At 45.1% G+C, this 19,637-nt stretch overlaps 1 protein-coding gene across 1 annotated transcript in view; it reads left to right on the top strand.

Annotated features, from left to right (window-relative positions):
- The window catches only part of BAIAP3 (BAI1 associated protein 3), a 109,167-nt gene that overhangs the window by 74,589 nt on the left and 14,941 nt on the right, over positions 1-19,637 (top strand). Inside the window, exons 13-22 of the mRNA XM_075285066.1 lie at positions 2,556-2,648; positions 4,408-4,511; positions 6,156-6,273; positions 9,040-9,164; positions 9,258-9,348; positions 14,167-14,223; positions 15,076-15,173; positions 15,572-15,623; positions 16,352-16,500; positions 17,579-17,702. Coding sequence (XP_075141167.1) covers positions 2,556-2,648; positions 4,408-4,511; positions 6,156-6,273; positions 9,040-9,164; positions 9,258-9,348; positions 14,167-14,223; positions 15,076-15,173; positions 15,572-15,623; positions 16,352-16,500; positions 17,579-17,702 — 1,011 coding nt within the window. The remainder of the gene's footprint in view (positions 1-2,555; positions 2,649-4,407; positions 4,512-6,155; positions 6,274-9,039; positions 9,165-9,257; positions 9,349-14,166; positions 14,224-15,075; positions 15,174-15,571; positions 15,624-16,351; positions 16,501-17,578; positions 17,703-19,637) is intronic.

Here is a 19,637-nt window from a genome sequence, read left to right as displayed (position 1 = left end):
GGGGAAGAAAATAAGTCGCGTCTGACTGGGGGGTGTCCAGACACCTTCAATGTGTCAGAGTCTTATGTTTCTTCTTTCATGCGTTGCGAGGATTCCATAGACTCCCTACTTTATTTTCCGCCATGTTTTTTTAGGCAATCCTTTGCATCACTGTAACTTCATCCATCATCTACCGGGGCCATTAGTAGATCTGACCACATGGTGGTCACCCCAAATTGCAGGAGACGGCTCAGGATGGGAAGGCTTGTTGTATCAAATATTGTATCAGACTGGACCAAATGTAACACTCATTAAATGGGATGATTATTGGGGTAAGGGGCAATGACAGCCAAAGTTACGCTATATCCACACCAGCCTTGTGTTCTCCACTGGGAACCTGAAACTGAGAGCCAGACTGGTTTTAGCGATTACAAACGGGCACTGGCTGACCCCACTGACTATAACAGGGTCCACCAGGTGTCCATTGAAACCAGCAAAGAAAAAAGTCCTCCATGCAGATCTTTTCTCTCCACCTATCACCCCAGTCCTGCAGATAGATAGGTTACCGTCACCAGAACCAGCATATCACCCCAGCCCTGCAGATAGATAGGTTACTGTCACCAGACCCAGTATATCACCCCAGCCCTGCAGATAGATAGGTTACTGTCACCAGACCCAGCATATCACCCCAGCCCTGCAGATAGATAGGTTACCGTCACCAGAACCAGTATATCACCCCAGCCCTGCAGATAGATAGGTTACTGTCACCAGAACCAGCATATCACCGCAGCCCTGCAGATAGATAGGTTACTGTCACCAGACCCAGCATATCACCCCAGTCCTGCAGATAGATAGGTTACTGTCACCAGACCCAGTATATCACCCCAGCCCTGCAGATAGATAGGTTACTGTCACCAGACCCAGCATATCACCCCAGCCCTGCAGATAGATAGGTTACTGTCACCAGAACCAGCATATCACCCCAGCCCTGCAGATAGATAGGTTACTGTCACCAGAACCAGCATATCACCCCAGCCCTGCAGATAGATAGGTTACCGTCACCAGAACCAGCATATCACCCCAGTCCTGCAGATAGATAGGTTACTGTCACCAGAACCAGCATATCACCCCAGCCCCGCAGATAGATAGGTTACTGTCACCAGAACCAGCATATCACCCCAGCCCTGCAGATAGATAGGTTACTGTCACCAGAACCAGCATATCACCCCAGCCCTGCAGATAGATAGGTTACCGTCACCAGAACCAGCATATCACCCCAGTCCTGCAGATAGATAGGTTACTGTCACCAGAACCAGCATATCACCCCAGCCCTGCAGATAGATAGGTTACTGTCACCAGAACCAGCATATCACCCCAGCCCTGCAGATAGATAGGTTACCGTCACCAGAACCAGCATATCACCCCAGTCCTGCAGATAGATAGGTTACTGTCACCAGAACCAGCATATCACCCCAGCCCCGCAGATAGATAGGTTACTGTCACCAGACCCAGCGTATCACCCCAGCCCTGCAGATAGATAGGTTACTGTCACCAGACCCAGCGTATCACCCCAGCCCTGCAGATAGATAGGTTACTGTCACCAGAACCAGCATATCACCCCAGCCCTGCAGATAGATAGGTTACTATTATCAGAATTCAGTATACAATCCATATTCCATTTATTACATTATAGTTATCCTGCTTATTCTATTACCACACACATTTCTCCTGTTATGTATTATGTTTATTATATTATATATCTTGTTGTGCTTTATATTATGTATTTTCCTATTTATTCTATTATTTTCCTGTATATTCTATTATAGGTCATTCTGTTTATTGTATAATATTTTATTCTGTTTCTTTTATTATCACATTTGCTCTCTTCTGTATTATCCTCTTTATTATATTATCATGTTTCCTCCTCATTGCTGATCTTGTTGTTTCTACCCGGAGATAAGCGGCATCTGCGCATCCCCTGCCTCCATAGGAATTTATTATGCATGCTTGGCCAGGCTGAACGTTGGGCATGATGAATGCAGGATGGCAATTACCCGCTGTGTTTGCCTGGATTTCCTGTTTGTATAAATGTTATTAGCGTATATGGATCACATATTAGCCTCCCCTTGTATTACAGCGTGTTTCTTACCGCTAAGAGTCCCTGACATTATATGGCAGGCATCAGCCGCGGGGGTGACATTGTAATTTAAGCATTCCTGAAATAAATGGGGTTTTATTTCCCTCCGAATAAACATGAATTAGAAATAATTTGTCTTTATCGGTGTCAGTATGAAATAATTGTAGGAGCGTACATGGCTCCTTGTCATGGCGCAGCGAGGAAACAATGATTGATGCCGCCGTACAAGCATGTATGCTCGCGTTTCGTTTGCGCCATCTTAATCCGAGCTTGACTTGGGCATCGGCGCTATGAGTAATGCTCTTAATGATTGGATATCGGCGTTACATGTCTGATCTCCTCGTGTTGTCCCAGGAAGCGGCCGCAGCTGTAATGTCATTCTGCAAAAATTAAAACAAATAGCACGATCTGACTATGTGAATTAACGAATGTGTTGCAGAGGGACACGGTGCTGAGCAAGAAGGCGTCTGGCGCGGTGATTCATGAGATGCTCCTTACCCAGCTGCTACAGTATGAGCACAAGCAGACCGAGGTGAGCCGGCCGACGCTTCATTCGCAACGTTGTAGCAAAGGGATAGACAAGACGGTTAGGATTAAATGTCTGTGGTCAAAGGGATTGTCAAGCGCTGGAATCAGAAGTCCTAGTTTTGCAGATTCTCCTCCGCTGACTATCAATAGTACAGGTTCTAGTGGTATAATGTGAAAATGTGAAATCCGCCTTGGTGTCCTAGATGGACTTATTGTAGTTGAGGGACTTCAGACTCTCTCTCGTGCCTTGGGGTAACCTCTATAGCTGTACCCAATCTCTATACGTTACTTGTCGGAACCATCAGTAGATTGTTATAAATCTATGACTGTAAGAATTGTTATAGGAACAATATGGCCACTCCTATATAAGACCCCTGTGTCCAAAGTTATACGTGTCCATGGTGGGTGGCGGGAAAGCGTTGATTGAAAACTGGTGCCCTGGCACATATGAGCGCATCGAGCATCTAATCTACATATACATTCCAATCTTATTTTCTCGACCATAAAGTTCCCCTTTGAAACACATGAGACGTTTGCTACATTTGTCACTAACTGATACTTTGTAACTCTCCCAAAATATCTAGGAAGTGCAAAGAATTGCATGTGGCCACACCCCTTTTCGTAAGGCCCGACCCTTTTGGTGTATGGCACAACCCTTTGTGTGACATGTGACTCATGGACACTTTAAGTGACAGCTACGTCCCAAAGAAGTGGCATGTCATGGCACCAATGGGACGGGGCAGTAGGGGAAATGTTGTGTAGTCATACCAAAATTTTCACTATGAGTGGATGGCTTTCCCAGGGGTCAACGTCTAAAACTCGGCAACCGATCCCATAGCAACATATAAGTAGTGGCGGAAGGATCACCATAGCAAGAAGGGCATTTACTATGTGGGGGGCCAGTACAGGAGGCAACAAACTGCATGGGGTCCAAAAAGGGGGCAACATGCCATGTGGAGCCAGTATAGGGGGCATTATATGAAGTGGGGGCCAGTTAATTGGGTGTTATAACATGTGGGGGGGGGATTAAAGGAAGGGTTATACTCTATGGAGGCCTGTAAAGGGGCGTTATACCATGTGGGGCCATTAAAGGGATGACTATACCATGGGGGGACAAGGAGGCCCTAGTCAAAGTTTGCTATGGGGCCAGATCATCGCTAGTTACACCCTCCATATAAGAGATGTAGAAGTCATTTTGGTTGTGGTCGACTCCCTTTAAGGGTCAGTCCTTCCTCCTCCGCAGACACCTGAACATTAGGAAGCAGTGACTTATATACAGAAGATCAAGCTGCGCCCTGTTATTCTGTTGCTGTATCTCACCATCCAGACCAGAAGGGCCTATTGATCGTTTCCCCTTCTACCTCTCCCCCATGGCCCGTGTTCCAGTTCCCCTTCCCCATCATTACTAGTAATTTATTTCCTCCAGAGCAGAAATCTCTTATATAATGACGATCCCTATAAATGTCAGGACTGTCCCTAAAGGAACCTTCTATGTTTACAAGCAAAACAAAATCCAAAAAGCCCCCAGTCCGGTGCACGTGTTACCTGCTCTAGGAGAGACTGGAACCTAGTTTGCCATTCCCCTGATATCAATCATTAGGGCGAACCCTAAATGTGCCGCCTACGGTGCCCAGAGGGGAGTTCACAGGGAGATTTGCAGACGGTGTATTGGCCACTTTTTTACTCTTGCTAGCCGCATGTGCATGGATCCCTGTGACCTGAGGTGTAAGCTGCGTCATCTTTATTGTCCTGTGATGTTTTAGGTTGAATTCTGGAACTGGAAGGGGGAAGTGAGCAAGCATGCATATACCATCATGTCGCACCATAGTATGCAGACGGACATCTCCAACCTGCAGCAGTCTGTCATGTAAGTATCTCATGCGCTGACGGATTTAGGGATGTAGAGAAGTTTGTTACTCACGATGGATGGGCAGTTTTGAGTCTGTTAAAGGGAAGGATTATCCAGAACTAGTAAATATAATATAATAACTGAACAAACCCCCTATAATAGGATGTCCTCCTAGAGGGTCGGTATTATATACTGCTAGAAAGCGGACAGTGCTATCCCAGTGCCTTACAGCCTAGTGTCATCGCTGGACTATTGGAGAGATATAAGGGGTGAGGAGTGCACTTTGCTGAGATATTGGAGACGAAAGTGGCCCCTACCTATTCTTGCACAGGGGCCCCTACCTATTCTTGTACAGGGGCCCCTACCTATTCTTGCACAGGGGCCCCTACCTATTCTTGCACAGGGGCCCCTACCTATTCTTGCACAGGGGCCCCTACCTATTCTTGCACAGGGGCCCCTACCTATTCTTGCACAGGGGCCCCTACCTATTCTTGCACAGGGGCCCCTACCTATTCTTGCACAGGGGCCCCTACCTATTCTTGCACAGAAGCCCCTACCTATTCTTGCACAGGGGCCCCTACCTATTCTTGCACAGGGGCCCCTACCTATTCTTGCACAGGGGCCCCTACCTATTCTTGCTCCAGGCGTTGCATTCCTGACTGCACCAATAGCATTCCCATATACAGCACCTCACCGTGCAGCCAATCCCTGGACTCCCTGGTATACGGCCCCTGACCGCTGAGGCCAGTGATTGGCTGCAGCCCTGGCGTCCATACCCAGTGCAGAGGATTGGACCACGTTGCAGGAAACAGATCGCCCTGTACCCGGGGCCTCGGATTGCAAATGACACAATTGCTTCATGTTTTTAGTTTCTAGCTATTAAGCAATGAATACATTTGTTTAGACCAAATATAGAGCAATCTATTACAGGCAGAATATCCTGGAATACAAATACGAGACTTTATAAAGCAAAACCTGAGGTTGAAATAAACCCCTTTCCGGGTGACTGACTGGCATTGAGGTGCAAAGTAATTTTCTAGAACTCCTGGCATATAGTTATGTGAACGCCACTTACTTAGTTAGATAGTATGTCTTGTCTCACTTCCAAGGATCTTGTGCGGAGCTTTTATTAAAGTCATTGAATGGCATCTAAAGCCGGAGAAAGAAAATGTCAGAGCCCATTGATTCGCATAGTGCGGCCTTACGGGGAGATGGCGGCACATTCATCTAATCCTCTTTAAGAGCAGGCTTGATACTTATTGATCTGTGAACCTGAAGGGCTCTCACCGGCTCCCACTAAACACCCGGCAGCTTTATTATTAGACTTCTCACTACTTTCCGTCCAATCTCAAGTTACTATGATTAAAGGAAGGTTTAATGGGGAGAATTACCGGGGGCGCCAGGGAAGTGGATAAATATCAGCCGAGTGGGACGCCGCTTTTAGGAAGTCGTCTGCAATAAGCATCATGGGGCTTGTTTTTTGCGAGTAACAGCGCCCCCTCTTGTCCATGGTCTGGGCCTGGTATTGCAGCTCAGCAATATTAAAGGGGAAGATAAAATCTCTTCTGAACCTCTAATCCTGTGACATGACTATATGCAATAGAAACCAAAAGTTAGGAAATATCTATTAATATCAGACTGTGCGGACTTTATCTTAACTAGAAAATGGCAGGCGTTCAGCAAACACCACCAAGTGCATCCTCTAGACTACAGCTATCTGCTGGGGCTGCTGAGGAACATCGAGGAGCAATGGGACCCGGCGTCATGTACCAGAGAACTGGTATGTGCTACATCTATTATCTATCTATCTATCTATCTATCTATCTATCTATCTATCTATCTATCTATCTCCTATCTATCTTCTATCTATCTATCTATCTATCTATCTATCTATCTATCTATCTCCTATCTATCTATCTATCTATCTATCTATCTATCATCTATCTATCTATCTATCTATCTATCTATCTATCTATCTATTATCTATCTATCTATCTATCTATCTATCTATCTATCTATCTATCTATCTATCTCTCTCTCTCTCTCTCTCTCTCCCTCTATCTATTTATCTCCTATCTATCTATCTATCTATCTATCTATCTATCTATCTATCTATCTCATCCAGGGTGATCGGTTTCACCAATCAGATGTTCTCCATTTGTATCGAATGGGACAAAGTAACTTTCGGGGGTCTTATACAGGCAGAGGCGAGGATGAGCAGTAACTATATCCTCTGCATGTAGGGAAGCCTAGAGCCTTGTCTATGATATGATGTCACATTGACTAGCAGCGAGTTCTGCACCAACATCTCAATACAATTAGATTTCTGATTTGTTTGGCAGTTCGGAGCCAAATCACACCCGTCTGTGTAGTGTCACGTATTTGGTGCGCAGTCATGTGGAGCATGCCTGGAATCTCAATACAGACATTGCTTTTACCTGCTGGGTCTAAATTTTCTTCCATTTAGTTTGTTTTTCTTCTTCTTCCAACTATTTGGCCAGAAAAAGAACAAAGTGATCCGGATGGAAAAAGCAGCAGAAATTCTAACACTTTATTATATCCCTCCCAGATCCCCCCTTATAATAACTAGGACTCAATGAAGGAGGAAACGGAAAACCTTGACAAAAGCGACACATCGTATTAGCGAAATAGAAGCTTTTACATTCAGCGTTATAATTCACTTAGGTTTTATTGGCCAAACATTGAGATCTGCAGAATTGTGTTATATCTGCTATAAATCTGATGGGAAAATAGTAAGAAGAGACCGAGAAATAGAGATAGATAGATAGATAGATAGATAGATAGATAGATAGATAGGAGATAGATAGATAGATAGATAGATAGATAGATAGATAGGAGATAGATAGATAGATAGGAGATAGATAGATAAGAGATAGATAGATAGGAGATAGATAGATAGGAGACAGATAGATAGATAGATAGATAGATAGATAGATAGATAGATAATAGATAGATAGATAGATAGATAGATAGATAGATAGATAGGAGATAGATAGATAGGAGACAGATAGATAGATAGATAGATAGATAGATAGATAGATAGATAGGAGATAGATAGATAGATAGATAGATAGATAGATAGATAGGAGATAGATAGATAGATAGGAGATAGATAGATAGATAGATAGATAGATAGATAGATAGATAGGAGATAGGAGACAGATAGATAGATAGATAGATAGATAGATAGATAGATAGGAGATAGATAGATAGATAGATAGATAGATAGATAGATAGGAGAGAGAGAGATAGATAGATAGATAGATAGATAGATAGGAGATAGATAGATAGATAGGAGATAGATAGATAGATAGATAGATAGATAGATAGATAGATAGATAGATAGGAGATAGGAGACAGATAGATAGATAGATAGGAGATAGATAGATAGATAGGAGATAGATAGATAGATAGATAGATAGATAGATAGATAGATAGATAGATAGATAGGAGATAGGAGACAGATAGATAGATATTACACACAGACAACCTTTTACTTTTCAATCTCAGAGAGGATTTTCTTAGCCCAAATGTGACATTTCAGTCCAGAGAACAAGGACCTTATTATTAGAACGGAAACATTGCACACAGGCTAATAAAGTCTTCTCTGCATATTGGAGGACTGTCTGCTGTTTCATTTTTATCTGAGGTTTGTTTTGTATGAATCTTGACCATTTGCACCCAGTATTTTCTTATTACATACAGAACGTCTCTATTTATAATAGATAGATATCGATTCATAGATTGATACATAGATAGATAGATAGATAGATAGATAGATAGATAGATAGATAGATAGATAGATAGGAGATAGATAGATAGGAGATAGATAGATAGATAGATAGATAGATAGATAGATAGATAGATAGGAGATAGATAGATAGGAGATAGATAGATAGATAGATAGATAGATAGATAGGAGATAGATAGATAGATAGATAGATAGATAGATAGATAGAGTTTGCACTTCACTACAGAGTCTGAGCAGACTGTATGAATCTTTGTGCAATATAAATAGATATAAATGCATTTGGTGTAACTCCTGTCCCTATAGGTATCAGAGTCTGTCCGGGTTGTTCTTCTCATCTAATGCAGTTCTTCTATTCCCAGACTTTCTATGGGGTCCCCTAATAAATAGCCTCTGCCCCCCCATCCTGACACATCTGTAAATACTTACCATCCTCCATGAAATAATTCTAGATCACTTTCTCATCACTCCACATTGTTCCTCTGTTATTCCTCTTGAATATTTACAATGAAATAGACAACTGGGCGTTACCATTTACTTTCTCAAAGGGGTGTGTCCTAAAGTGAATGTATAGTAGGCAGGAACACATCGCCAACTGTGAATTTGGTTAAACATTTGCAGGAGGAATAACAGCGGAGCGATACAGTTCTGACTTATTAGAAAAGATGTTCCAGAATTTCTATATTATAAGCAGTGACTACAACATCCGTTCCGGGAGAGGTGCGCCGTCCCTTTAAGTCCCTTCCCTATTATCACTCTATTCCTATAATATTACAGGAGGAGAACTTGGCAGAAAGCTTCACCCTCTTCACTGAATATTGTCTGTTACTGCTGAAGAGACTGAGGGACAACTTCCCGGTGCTGAACATGACGGTTATCGGCCGCCTGGAGTTCATGCTCAGGTAGCAAAGACGTCAGGGAGTCAAGTGACTGCCAGAAACTTCCATGTATCCGTAGTACAGACTCACTGCTGGGTGTTATTTTTTTTGGTGCAGGTGTCTTAGCCAGATCCAGAACATGCAAGCCTTTAAGACGGTGTGCCCCTTCCACAATGAGCTGCACCTGGAAATTGCAACTGTGTTAAAGGTAAAGATTGTAACGATGGTAAAGATGGCGTCCGGCTGCTAAAGCAACAGAACTAGCAAGGAGCCAAGGCTGCAAGAACAGGTTCCTCCAGGGTCCATTCACACGGAGTAAACACACGCTCATTACACGTATAAAGAATAAACGTGTAAAAATAAGACTCCCATTGACTTCAATGACATTTTACACGTGTATTTTGACGTGTTTTTTTACACGTGTAAAAAAAATGTAATTGAAGCCAATGGGAGTCTTAATTTAACGTGTATTTTTCCAAAATGAGCACGCGTTTACTCCGTGTGAATGGACCCTTAGGATGTAATCAGGAGCCCTATAGCAAGCTGATCATGGAGCACCTTCTGGGCGCAGCATTACTGGGACTCGTAAGACAGAGGGAGGAGGTTTCCTTGTTATTACCATTTCTGGTGTAGCTAAGTGACAACTAATATGGCTGCCTCTAGAGGAGATTCCAGGGCTTAAACTGGTGACCTTTCCCTAGGATATTCTGTAAGTGTTTGGGGGAAGGTCTGAGCCCCAGGACCTGCAGTGATGATAAGAATATGGGTCAGGCTGTAGAACCAGGTACCGCCAAACACAATGTGCCCATGTGAACCATGAGAGCAATGACCCCCGTGACTAGACTAGTCAGCAGTGATCAGTCCACCCACAGATCAAATATAACCCATGAGAGTTTAAAGGGTTCTCCCTATATAAACCATTTCTACTTGCTAGAGGGGTACCCGGACAATTGGCCAAACACAAAGTGTCCCCTGCTATAAACTATAATCTGTGGAGAGACTTGGCAATAGGGATTTAGTTTCCATACAGCGCTGCCACAGGAGAAATGAAGCATTACAACGTGTCCAGTCACTTCATTAGGTTTTAGAGTAATTCAGGAGAGGAAAGGACAGAACAGGAGCGTAGAGGATGGGAGCGTAGAGTACAGGAGAGTAGAGGGCAGGAGAGTAGAGGATGGGAGAGTGGAAGACAGGAGAGAAGAGGACAGGGGAGTAGAGGACAGGAGAGTAGAGGACAGGAGAGTAGAGGACAGGAGAGTAGAGGACAGGAGAGAAGAGGACAAGAGAGTAGAGGACAGGAGAGAAGAAGACAGGAGAGAAGAGGACAGGAGAGAAGAGGACGAGAGAGAAGACAGGAGAGAAGAGGACAAGAGAGTAGAGGACAGGAGAGAAGAAGACAGGAGAGAAGAGGACAGGAGAGAAGAGGACGAGAGAGAAGAGGACGAGAGAGAAGACAGGAGAGAAGAGGACAAGAGAGTAGAGGACAGGAGAGAAGAGGACAGGAGAGTAGAGGACAGGAGAGAAAAGGACAGGAGAGAAGAGGACAGGAGAGAAGAGGACAGGAGAGAAGAAGACAGGAGAGAAGAGGACGAGAGAGAAGAAGACAGGAGAGAAGAGGACAAGAGAGTAGAGGACAGGAGAGTAGAGGACAGGGGAGTAGAGTACAGGGGAGTAGAGGACAGGAGAGTAGAGGACAGGAGAGTAGAGGACAGGAGAGTAGAGGACAGGAGAGAAGAGGACAAGAGAGAAGAGGACAGGAGAGAAGAAGACAGGAGAGAAGAGGACAGGAGAGAAGAGGACAGGAGAGTAGAGGGCAGGAGAGTAGAGGATGGGAGAGTGGAAGACAGGAGAGAAGAGGACAGGGGAGTAGAGGACAAGAGAGTAGAGGACAGGAGAGTAGAGGACAGGAGAGTAGAGGACAGGAGAGTAGAGGACAGGAGAGTAGAGGACAGGAGAGAAGAGGACAGGAGAGAAGAGGACAGGAGAGAAGAGGACGAGAGAGAAGAGGACGAGAGAGAAGACAGGAGAGAAGAGGACAAGAGAGTAGAGGACAGGAGAGAAGAGGACAGGAGAGTAGAGGACAGGAGAGAAAAGGACAGGAGAGAAAAGGACCGGAGAGAAGAGGACAGGAGAGAAGAAGACAGGAGAGAAGAGGACAAGAGAGTAGAGGACAGGAGAGTAGAGGACAGGGGAGTAGAGGACAGGGGAGTAGAGGACAGGAGAGTAGAGGACAGGAGAGTAGAGGACAGGAGAGTAGAGGACAGGAGAGTAGAGGACAGGAGAGAAGAAGACAGGAGAGAAGAGGACAGGAGAGAAGAGGACGAGAGAGAAGAAGACAGGAGAGTAGAGGACAGGAGAGTAGAGGACAGGAGAGTAGAGGACAGGGGAGTAGAGGACAGGAGAGTAGAGGACAGGAGAGAAGAGGACAAGAGAGAAGAGGACAAGAGAGTACAGGATAGGAGAGTAGAGGACAGGGGAGTAGAGGACAGGAGAGTAGAGGACAGGAGAGAAGAGGACAAGAGAGAAGAGGACAAGAGAGTACAGGATAGGAGAGAAGAGGACGGGAGAGAAGAGGACGGGAGAGAAGAGGACGGGAGAGAAGAGGACGGGAGAGAAGAGGACGGGAGAGAAGAGGACGGGAGAGTAGAGGACGGGAGAGAAGAGGACGGGAGAGAAGAGGACGGGAGAGAAGAGGACGGGAGAGAAGAGGACGGGAGAGAAGAGGACGGGAGAGAAGAGGACGGGAGAGAAGAGGACGGGAGAGAAGAGGACAAGAGAGTACAGGATAGGAGAGAAGAGGACAGGAGAGTAGAGGACAGGAGAGTAGAGGACAGGAGAGAAGAGGACAAGAGAGTACAGGATAGGAGAGAAGAGGACGGGAGAGAAGAGGACGGGAGAGAAGAGGACGGGAGAGAAGAGGACGGGAGAGAAGAGGACAAGAGAGTACAGGATAGGAGAGTAGAGGACAGGGGAGTAGAGGACAGGAGAGTAGAGGACAGGAGAGAAGAGGACAAGAGAGAAGAGGACAAGAGAGTACAGGATAGGAGAGAAGAGGACGGGAGAGAAGAGGACGGGAGAGAAGAGGACGGGAGAGAAGAGGACGGGAGAGAAGAGGACGGGAGAGAAGAGGACGGGAGAGTAGAGGACAGGAGAGAAGAGGACGGGAGAGAAGAGGACGGGAGAGAAGAGGACGGGAGAGAAGAGGACGGGAGAGAAGAGGACGGGAGAGAAGAGGACGGGAGAGAAGAGGACAAGAGAGTACAGGATAGGAGAGAAGAGGACAGGAGAGTAGAGGACAGGAGAGTAGAGGACAGGAGAGTAGAGGACAGGAGAGAAGAGGACAGGAGAGAAGAGGACAGGAGAGAAGAGGACAGGAGAGTAGAGGACAGGAGAGAAGAGGACAAGAGAGTACAGGATAGGAGAGAAGAGGACAGGAGAGAAGAGGACAAGAGAGTACAGGATAGGAGAGAAGAGGACAGGAGAGAAGAGGACAGGGGAGTAGTGGACAGGAGAGTAGTGGACAGGAGAGAAGAGGACAGGAGAGTAGTGGACAGGAGAGAAGAGGACAGGAGAGTAGAGGACAGGAGAGAAGAGGACAAGAGAGTACAGGATAGGAGAGAAGAGGACAGGAGAGAAGAGGACAAGAGAGTACAGGATAGGAGAGAAGAGGACAGGAGAGAAGAGGACAGGGGAGTAGTGGACAGGAGAGTAGTGGACAGGAGAGAAGAGGACAGGAGAGTAGTGGACAGGAGAGAAGAGGACAGGAGAGTAGAGGACAGGACAGGTCCTACAGAGTGAGAGACAATCTGTGTAAGAGTTCTCCACGTTGAATATTAGATGAGGACCTCCAGCTAATAACAGAAATCCCTAATAAGGAATAAATATTTCCAACTAGACATCCCCTTTAAGTTCCAGAAAATGCCTTTAGGATATGTTCACATGAAAATTTTATCTTCCATCTCCTATTCCTCTCAATAAACAGTCCTGTGGATCCCAAGCCTCCGCTTTCTACCGTATATTTGTACACTGATTTGTCTTGTGCAAGTGCAAGGAATCCACCTCAAAGTCAGCTCCAAATTTCTCAGTGTGAACAGGACCTTAAACCCCTATGGGGGTTGTCATCCACCTCCGCAGTGCCCGGGGATATATCATTGCCTCGCCATTGAGAGCTGGAATAGCCGCCATATTGGTAGTCACTCAGCACATCCAGCTTGTTGGAATGGGAGATTTTGAGTATTACAAGAATAATTTGTGGTGATTTTTCTTATTCTATACGGTTACTGAGTGTTGTATATGGGTCAGTGACAAACAGAGCAGATGACACATAGATGGCGCCCGTGTGCGTCGTGATCTCCGCTGACCCATGCACTTGATTGAATAAGACGGGACTGCGAGACAGACAGAAATAGATCCGGCCCTGAATTTTGCTGCTCAGGCTCACGGACCCCTGAAAAACAAGGTTGTGTTCATGCGGCCATGGAATGTAATGGGTCACTGTGCCATCCTTTATAAGAACTGGTTGTGTGCCCGGGAACGAAGTCAGTGGAAGAAATGTATCAAAGTGATAGGAAGTAAAACTACGTCTCCCATGCCAACCAATTAGATTGTTCATTATCTGTTCTAACGGGCCTTTGAAACCGGAGATCTGGGATCTGATTGGTTGCTATAGGCAACGGCTCCACTTTCCCCATTTTTAATAACTGGCCCCCATTGTTCTTTGACCTCTGAACCCTTGTGTGTGTTTTCTGTGTATAGATCTATATATATCCAGTACACAATCTGCCCCGATCCCTGGCGCGGTGACATTTCCAGGGGTGTCTCCTAAGTGATTCAATATAAAGCCATAAACCAGAGAGATGATTATTTTATCTTCAGCGGCGGAGACGCCGAATCGCACGGCGGCCGCTAATACGAGGTCTCGGCTTTTATCAAATAACCCTTTATTGAAATGCGGCGTCTCGGAGAAAAGATTGAGGCTAAGAGGAATCATTTCACTCCGTCATTTACTTCAATTTCTGCCTTTCAGAAAGGAACATTGGAGTGGTACGAGAAGATGTACACATCCTATAAGCCGGAGGAGAAGGTGCGTGACTCCGCCAGCCGCCACAGGACTTGCAGATTCATTTGTCACGGCCGTGTCTTGTTACATCAGTTATTACTGCGGGAAAATGTTCTTTATGTGAGAAGTGGAAGGAAAATTCTCCTCCAACCCCAAGAACCGCCACACCATGGAGGGGTCTGGGTATATGGGGTAGAAGCCACACCCGTGCCTCAATGATAAAGGGGTCTTAAAGGGGTTGTCCAGGTTATTTTACAACATCAATAATAGATCAGTGGGCGCATGACCTCCAAGACCCCAACTAATCTCCAACCAACTCTATTGGACGAATGCCGTGACCTCTTCACTGTCCGTGCATTGTAATTACACCCTTGCCCTAGTCACTTCTATGGGACGAGGCTGTGATGTAAATGGTGAAGAGGTCACGGCACTCTCAAAAATACTGTGACCCCTTCAAACAGCTGATCAACAGGGGTCCCAAGAGTCCAACCCCCACTGATCTCTTACTGATTCCTATACTGAGGATGTCTTAGATAAAAAAAAAAAAAAAAAGCTGGACAATCCCTTTAAAACCCTCTGCTACAAGAGAACACACTGCTATTATATCTGCCTCCAGGTAGTTACAGATTTTACTTTTCCCTCATCCCAATTTCTTGGTTTCTACTACAATTCATAGCATTACCAAAGTTCTGGAATGGAAATCCAAACCTGCAGTCATTGTGGATGGTTCTCTGTATAATATTCCTATCCCACCTGTAGTCTGGCGCGGGAGGGCGGAGTAACGTCTGTCTTTAAGATGGTCACCCAATGTCTTACCCGTGAGAACGCTACAAGTGATAACTGGCTTTAGTTCCATCATGTACGTCTTTGTTCTAGAACAATGTGGAGCAGCTGCGGAGTCTGGTGAAGTTGTCAGATGCTGTTCATGAAGATACCGAGAAAAGTCAGAACGTCTACAACAAGCTCTTCGTCAGGTCAGTCTCTGGTCTCTGATGGATCCGCTTGGTGCACACAGTTGGGCTATACAAGTCTGATCTACACCAAGCATGTCCTGTAGGATAAGAGCTGCACGTTAATTTAGAGGCCAAGGATGGGACACGTGTCTGGGTCAGTGCCAATCTCAAGGGTCCCAATCAGTTTCGGGCATAGTACCATCCAATGAGTGCCCATATAAGTACCAGCTATAATGGCCCAATAATGCTCCACCTTATATGTGCGCCATCTTGTGCAGGACATCCCTTGGGCAGCAGAGGCAGCAGTCCCTAGACATGATAGATTCTATACAGTAGATACGTCCTGGAATATGTATCATCTTTATATGTTGCATTTTATACCTGGGATCCAATTGACGTCTTGATTCTTCTCTCCTTAGTATTGTAAAGGTGGATTACTTCAGTATCACCTACCGGCAGCTGGAGAAACTGGTAAGATGGAACGTCTTTGCTACTGTTGACAAGTTGATAAATCTGCGTTTATCACAATTTCACAAGTTCTCAATGGGACTTTGATCTTGGCCATGGACCAAAAAAGTCTTTTGCCTTGGGTCATGGCGTCCATCATGGTGGAATAAGTGTCATTCATCAGGACATGTCTCCCGGATGGTTGGGAGAAGATGTTCTAGGAGAATGTTTGGATCCCATTCATTATTCATGGCAGGAATGATTGTCCAAAGAAGAAAAGTTGACGCCACCATGAGTCTCGCGCCATGCCAACAGTAAAGCAATCTGAGAACATTCATGCATGGGGGCTTCTAATCCAGGAGAGTGGGCTCTGTCACTAAGAACATGGCCATGTCTAAAGAATGGTGACCAAACATCCTCCAAGAATAACTTCTCCCAAACTTTGTGGAACAACTTGGTGATGAACAATGCCTTCTCCAGTATGATGGACGCCACAATACAAGGCTACATTTAGGATCCATTGGCAGGAAACTGTCTGGATATAAAGAGAACCTGAGGTCAAATACCAAAAAACACTCTCAAGCATCAGTCTTTGTGGAAACCAAAATTTGTGTCCGTCTCTAAACTTTTGGCCATGACTGTAGATAGTCACACACCGATAGCGATTTATAGTGACCCCGGATGGTGTCAGGTTGTATTCACAGCCACAATGTCCGATACTTGCAGAATGTGACGCGTTTGTGTCCTCCTAGGTGGCCGATGAGGTCAGCATTACAATGGAGAAGCTGAAGGGGTCCGAGCACGAAGAGCCCCATATTACCCATGCTATAGGGGAGACCTTGTTTGAGCTCTACATCACCCTCAATGAACTGCGACGCTTCAGAGATTACTTACCATTAAAGTAGGTTCATTTTTAACCCCTCGGCTTGGGGGTTTCAGTGACCAATGGCAGCCATATTAGATTTCTCAAGGCTTAGGTAATGTCATGGGTCATACTTTGTATTTCACCCATCACTTGCCAGTCCTTGGGGCAGGGACCTGTGGTCCATCTCTTCCTGGGGACTGTATTAGTCTACTGACACTTTTTTAGTCCATTATATCCCATTCATAGCAGCCGCCATATTGCTCAGTCCATTACACCCCTTTCATAGCAGCCGCCATATTGCTCAGTCCATTACGTCCCATTGATAGCAGCCACCATATTGCTCAGTCCATTACATCCCATTCATAGCAGCCGCCATATTGCTCAGTCCATTATGTCCCATTCATAGCAGCCACCATATTGCTTAGTCCATTACATCCCATTCATAGCAGCCGCCATATTGCTCAGTCCATTACACCCCTTTCATAGCAGCCGCCATATTGCTCAGTCCATTACGTCCCATTGATAGCAGCCACCATATTGCTCAGTCCATTACATCCCATTCATAGCAGCCGCCATATTGCTTAGTCCATTACATCCCTTTCATAGCAGCCGCCATATTGCTCAGTCCATTATGTCCCATTCATAGCAGCCGCCATATTGCTCAGTCCATTACATCCCATTATAGCGGCCGCCATATTGCTCAGTCTATTACGTCCCATTCATAGCAGCCGACATATTGCATAGCCTATTACATCCCATTGATAGCAGCCGCCATATTGCGCAGTCCATTACATCCCATTCATAGCAGCCACCATATTGCGCAGTCCATTACATCCCATTCATAGCAGCCACCATATTGCGCAGTCCATTACATCCCATTGATAGCAGCCACCATATTGCTCAGTCCATTACATCCCATTCATAGCAGCCGCCATATTGCTCAGTCCATTACATCCCATTCATAGCAGCCGCCATATTGTGCACTTGCCTTCTCTCTAGACGACCTAGCCTTCCATACCACTCAGTTCAGCTTCATCTTCACCTCCAGCTAGTCAGTAAATATGAGATCAGGTCATAGTATACGGCAATAACCAGCGACCCTTTGTTTCCGCAGAGACAATAAGTCCCTGGCCCTGACAGGATTCCACGAGTTGTTCAAAGTGTCTATTCACACATGGCTGCAAACTGTGCATGAGAAGACGTGTGAGCGGATACAGCGAGCCATAGAGGTGGATAAGGTATGACATTACACAAGAAGCCTCTGTTACCCATTATAGGGTATGACCTATACAGTACATTAGTGTGACTGAGGACCATGGATGTGCAGGTCTACTGGTCGCGTCACTCATTTCTGGGTATGTGCATTGCTCTTCTACTACCTCACATTACATGTCAATATATCAGGGGCAAGTGTCGTCTTCCTCTAGTTCTAGCAGAATGTGTTCGGGTTCAGAAGCCTCCAATGGCCCCATAAATCTGCATAGTGTAAAGTTAGGATCCCATGACAACATTCAGTTGCACGGTGGTTGGATTATAATTGTGAACATCACTATATACCAATGCTCATCTGTGTGGGAGAGGCTGCTGCACATAACAGTAAGTTTTCTACCTCACCCTAAATGATCTATTTAAATCGATACCAATGGAGGAGTTGTCTAGCAATCACATAAATTCTGACGTGTCATACGCTGACCATGTAATATTGAGGAGAATAAGAGATAGAGAAACACACGGAGGAGCTGATGCAGGTAACAGTAAGTTTTCTAGCTCACCATAAGTGCTTTATACAAAGTAAAACCTATGGGGAGGGACAAGGCATCCAGCACCCACAAACATGTGATGCAATATTGAAAATACACTACAAAAATTACCCTGGAGCTCTAACCTTGATATCAGACAAGGAAGGGGGGAGGAGGGGTATGCAGCTGCAGTAAATCTCTCTCCCTGTGTGTGTACATATAAATGAAGGTTTGCCCTTCTCCTTTAGGTCACAGATCAGGCTCGGCTCCTGACACATCACATCACTCGCACGTCCATGGCACCTCTGTATCTCTCTTCCAGCTGCAGACGCTTCGGGCTCGCCGCGTGATTATTTTTATATATCATCATTAACTGGGTTTAGAAAATATACATGAAAGAGGAAAGATCTTAAATTAGGATCTGCAAAATCCTTATCATCTCCGCGCTCGCTGGGATGTGACACTTCTTTATTTTTAGAAAACCTGACGGAATATTCTTTGATTATATAACCTGCGACGAGGCTGCGAATCCGGCAGTGTAGGAGACGTGAACCTAGATCGGCGGTCATTACATATATCGATGGATTCTTGCAACATGATAACTACATTTGGGGGTCCCAAAATTATATATAGGTGTACAACCCCCGATATACTCTATGTATACGTATTTATATATGGGGAAGGGACGAGGATAGGAAAGTAGAATTGGGCACTTTCCTATCCTGGATAGATCCTTGTAACAATGTAACAACTAAAGAGTCTCTGGTTTATAGAACAGATTTCTGGGGCATTTAGAAGGAGATCATCGGCCGCCAGGGCAGAGCTACACTATAGGGGAAGGTCGTCCAAAGGAAACATCTACTATCTAATTTGGGTCATTCCATGAAAATGAGTGCTGATATTCTCTGCCGTTACAAATGTCTATTGTCTATTCAGAATCCACAAACTAGGATTTTGTTCTACTAAAATAAATAATTCGCTCCATTAAAATTCATTTACCCAAATTGTCAGCAAATTTTTGCAAAACTAAATAACACAGATGAATAGAAGATCTCTTGTAATAAATTGTATCAGTGCAAAATGCCTCTTTCTCCACTTATAGCTGTTTTACTATTAGTCTGCCTCTTAAGTTGATATTCTGCTGAGTGTGCCTTGGTCTCCCAAGACGGAATGCAGCTCAATTAAATATTAGATTACATGTGCCTATGAATGTCTATGGAGAGAGGGGGAGCAGAGAAAGTGAGAGAGACAGAGACGAAGAGAGAGAGAGTGAGACAGACAGAGAGTGAAGAAGAGATGGAGAGAGAGACGGAGAGACAGAGAGAAAGATGGAGAGAGACAGAGAGTGACAGAGAGAGAGAAGCTGCTGCAGATATCAGTAAATCTTCTATTTTATCCCAAGTCCTTTATTCCAATCAATAATCTTCTCTATAA

Source organism: Leptodactylus fuscus, chromosome 8 (genome assembly GCF_031893055.1).
Source record: "Leptodactylus fuscus isolate aLepFus1 chromosome 8, aLepFus1.hap2, whole genome shotgun sequence".
Taxonomy (NCBI): Eukaryota; Metazoa; Chordata; class Amphibia; order Anura; family Leptodactylidae; genus Leptodactylus; species Leptodactylus fuscus.
This window is presented reverse-complemented; position numbering and strand designations above follow the sequence as displayed.